The sequence below is a fragment of the Trichomycterus rosablanca genome, unplaced genomic scaffold (genome assembly GCF_030014385.1).
Source record: "Trichomycterus rosablanca isolate fTriRos1 unplaced genomic scaffold, fTriRos1.hap1 scaffold_128, whole genome shotgun sequence".
Taxonomy (NCBI): Eukaryota; Metazoa; Chordata; class Actinopteri; order Siluriformes; family Trichomycteridae; genus Trichomycterus; species Trichomycterus rosablanca.
This window is the reverse complement of record NW_026946960.1, coordinates 167,861-171,189: the sequence shown is the minus strand read 5'-3', so window position 1 is coordinate 171,189 and position 3,329 is coordinate 167,861. Positions and strand designations below refer to the sequence as shown.

Here is a 3,329-nt window from a genome sequence, read left to right as displayed (position 1 = left end):
CCTACTCTTTGTATAAGACCTATACTCAGCACACACCCATTGACATGAGCAGCTTAATAACTGCAAAACTTTAAATTAAAAATATGTAGGAGTGTAATTAGGCTTCCTTGCTTCATTTTTTTCAAAGGTGACTGGTATGAGCAGATTTCCGAGGCTGTCTACAATTGCCAAACTGGTATTAGTTCTGCCACACTCAAATGCAGATGTAGAGAGGGTTTTTTCCATGGTGGGGCTTAATAAAACCAAACCCAGGAACATGTTGGCTCTGGATGGTACTCTGTCATCCATCATGACCGTGAAAATGACTGACATTGAACCACAGTGCTTTAAATGGGAGCCCCCAATATCGGTCATCAAGGCATCAAAATCTGCCACAAACACTTACAACACACAACATCACTCATAAACACAAACACACACAGAGGGACAGAATAACCACCACTGTTCAAGGGGCCCATTTGTTTTTCTTTATTTAATTTGTCTGGGTTTTTTTGTTTGTTTGTTTAGAAAGGCATAGCTAGAACAATTTATTTAATATTACAGAATTTAGTGTAAAGTGAAGAGACAATGACCACTGCAGTTCAAGGGGCCCATTTGAGGCAAATTGTGTTTATGCTGATGGGACACTGGGAGGGACCGCACACCTGCAAACCCCCCCCCCCCAAAAGGGACATCAACAGAACAACCTCTGACAACCCCGAACCAACCCCCCCCCCCCCCCCCCCCCCACCGTCTCACTCCAAGCAAACTTGAAAACTTGAGAGCCCTGAGTGCTTATAATGTCTCACTTATCAGTTACTCAGGTCTGTAGATTCAGTTTATGATAGAAATTCTCCACAGTTTCTGTTTTAGATGGAATTTTTTACACTCTGTGATGATTTATTTCATTCAAAACCCAAATCTGTACAATATATTATACAAGTTCTAAAGTTCTCATCATTAATATTCCATATAATAATGTAATTACATTCCAGTTCAGTCCACTTTAAACTTTCACTGATGCACTTCATTGTAGTTTGTAAACAGGAACATATTTAGAATTTGATGCCTGCAACACACTCCAAAGAAGTTAAGACAGGGGCAAAATATGAGCGAAAAGTTGACAAGCAGGCGAGAGAATCATGACTGGGTGTAAAAGGAGCTCATTCCAAAGTCTAGCTCTCCATGCCAAAGATTGAAAAGAACCATCTGGGCTGTTATCAATGAAAGGTGCAAAAGCCATAGCCTATATACATATATACACAGTCATGTGAAAAAATTGGGACACCCCATGAAAAACTTTGTCTTTTTGAACATATTTAAACATATGAACATTTGAGCTTCATTTGAACAGTACTGAGAGATTAAGCTTATATAACTAAACATATAACTAGAATATATCTAGCTTATATAACTAGAATCAAGCCCAGGCTCATCTTACTGTAAGACAGCAGTGCTACCCACTGTAATGAGGAATATTGTAGCTCTTTGACTCCAGAACAACTTTCATTAATATTGGAATGCAGTAAAAAGCCCTGAATGGTTTGGTGTGGGATGTTGGTGACTGGTAAACCAGCAAATCATTCACCCACTGTTTGACTTTTGTTTCAGTATTTTGTTGCTGAAAGATTACAAGAGCTCATGTTTAGAGCACTTTTATAAATGCTGGTAAATACTTGTCATTATAATCATCACTTACTTGAGCTCATTTTGGTTATTTCTAATCCCTGTTTATAGTTGTTAATTAATTATCACTAATCATTATGTAATTTGGTTCGCTAATTTGGGGTCTCTGTAAAGCTTCTTTGTGACACTATTAAAAATGTTAAAAACTTATTTCAATTTCCATTGTTATCAAACTAATTTAAAAGCCAAACATAAAGAAAGTGTTTTGAGATATTTTATATATTTTTGTCAAATACTGACTCGCTCAGCCAACTAACTCCAAAAGTCTCCAGCAGAGTCTTAGTAAACAACTGATACTGAAATTGTGGATGTGTGTAGTTGTGCTGTAGCTTTTGCCTTTCCTGTGTGTGGCTTCCTAGAGACTTACGTGATGAGTTTTATACAGAACAGTTATAACAAGTGCTCACAATGCTGTGTTCAGAAATGCCTCAACTATGCAACTTGCTGTACATCTGGAGATACACAGGACTTATTCTCACTGTAACATCAGGTAAAAGCAAACATATTTATTAATAAATAAATGTTATTGATTTACTATATTGTTTGTTTTTAAAATTACACATTATTGTCTTTTTTTCCTTTACAACAGGTGGTTTTGCAGATGAAATTGGGCCAGTAGATGCCAACGTTGTGAGGAAAGAAACAGAGACTGTTACTCTAAAATGTTCATATCAGTCCAGCAGCAGCTACATTGATCTTTACTGGTACAAACACAATCCTAACAGCGCACCACAGTTTTTACTGTATAAAGGTGCCAAATCACGTAGTAGTGCAGAGAAAAAACCAACAGACTCTCGCTTAAAGTCAAACACAGATGATACATCTACTGAACTCACCATCAACAATCTAAAGCTGACAGATTCTGCTCTCTATCACTGTGCTCTTCAAGTAGTAGCCCAGTGATACAAAGCCATTGAGATGCTGTACAAAAACTCACTTATGTGAAGTTCGCCAAAGCTCAGAAGATGAAAGTTTTTTTTTCCTTTTTACTTGTTATCAGTTAACCACACACACACACACACACACACACACACACACACACAATACGATACAAATAGCACCTGCTCTCTGTGACATGGATGTTTATTAATAAATGAAATGAAGCAATCAAATAAAAGTCAAAGTAAATGTATTTGCATTTTCCACACTGTCCCAACTTTTTCTGTTTTGGGGCTGTATGAAAATAACCATATGGTATATTAAAATTAAGATAGGATGAATTAAAATTTTAAATGTTATAATTAGGGCTGTCAAACGATTAAAATTTTTAATCGCGATTAATCTCAGAATTTCATATAGTTAATCGCGATTAATCACATTTAAAAAAATCTGTGTAAATGTTATACAAAACAAGGATTTTTAAGTGAAATGTTACAATTAAAATGGTGAACACATTTTATGCTAAATGTACTTATGTTAAAAACTGCTGGGACAAGAGAAAACTGTAAGGGAGTTTTATTCACTCACATACTAGGCAGTAAATGTCAGATTGTAGGTTAGAATTTCTCCATCAGCAAACATTGTAGATCAGCGGTGCTTTAGGTGGGATACGGCGTAGTTATTGTAACAGACTTTTCTGTGGTTGTATTGTGACACTGGTTTGATGGACGTTTCTACACGAAGTGAGTGTGTTTTGACCCTTTGGGGCTTCCATAGTTCATGGA

The 3,329-nt window shown here is 36.5% G+C and overlaps 1 gene segment (V, D, J or C); it reads left to right on the top strand.

The window, feature by feature from the left end:
- Positions 1–2,088: 2,088 nt before the first annotated feature.
- On the top strand, positions 2,089–2,568 carry LOC134305189 (T cell receptor alpha variable 18-like). The segment is given in 2 exon segments: positions 2,089–2,155; positions 2,255–2,568. Coding segments are annotated over 2 exon segments (381 nt in total).
- Positions 2,569–3,329: the final 761 nt, after the last annotated feature.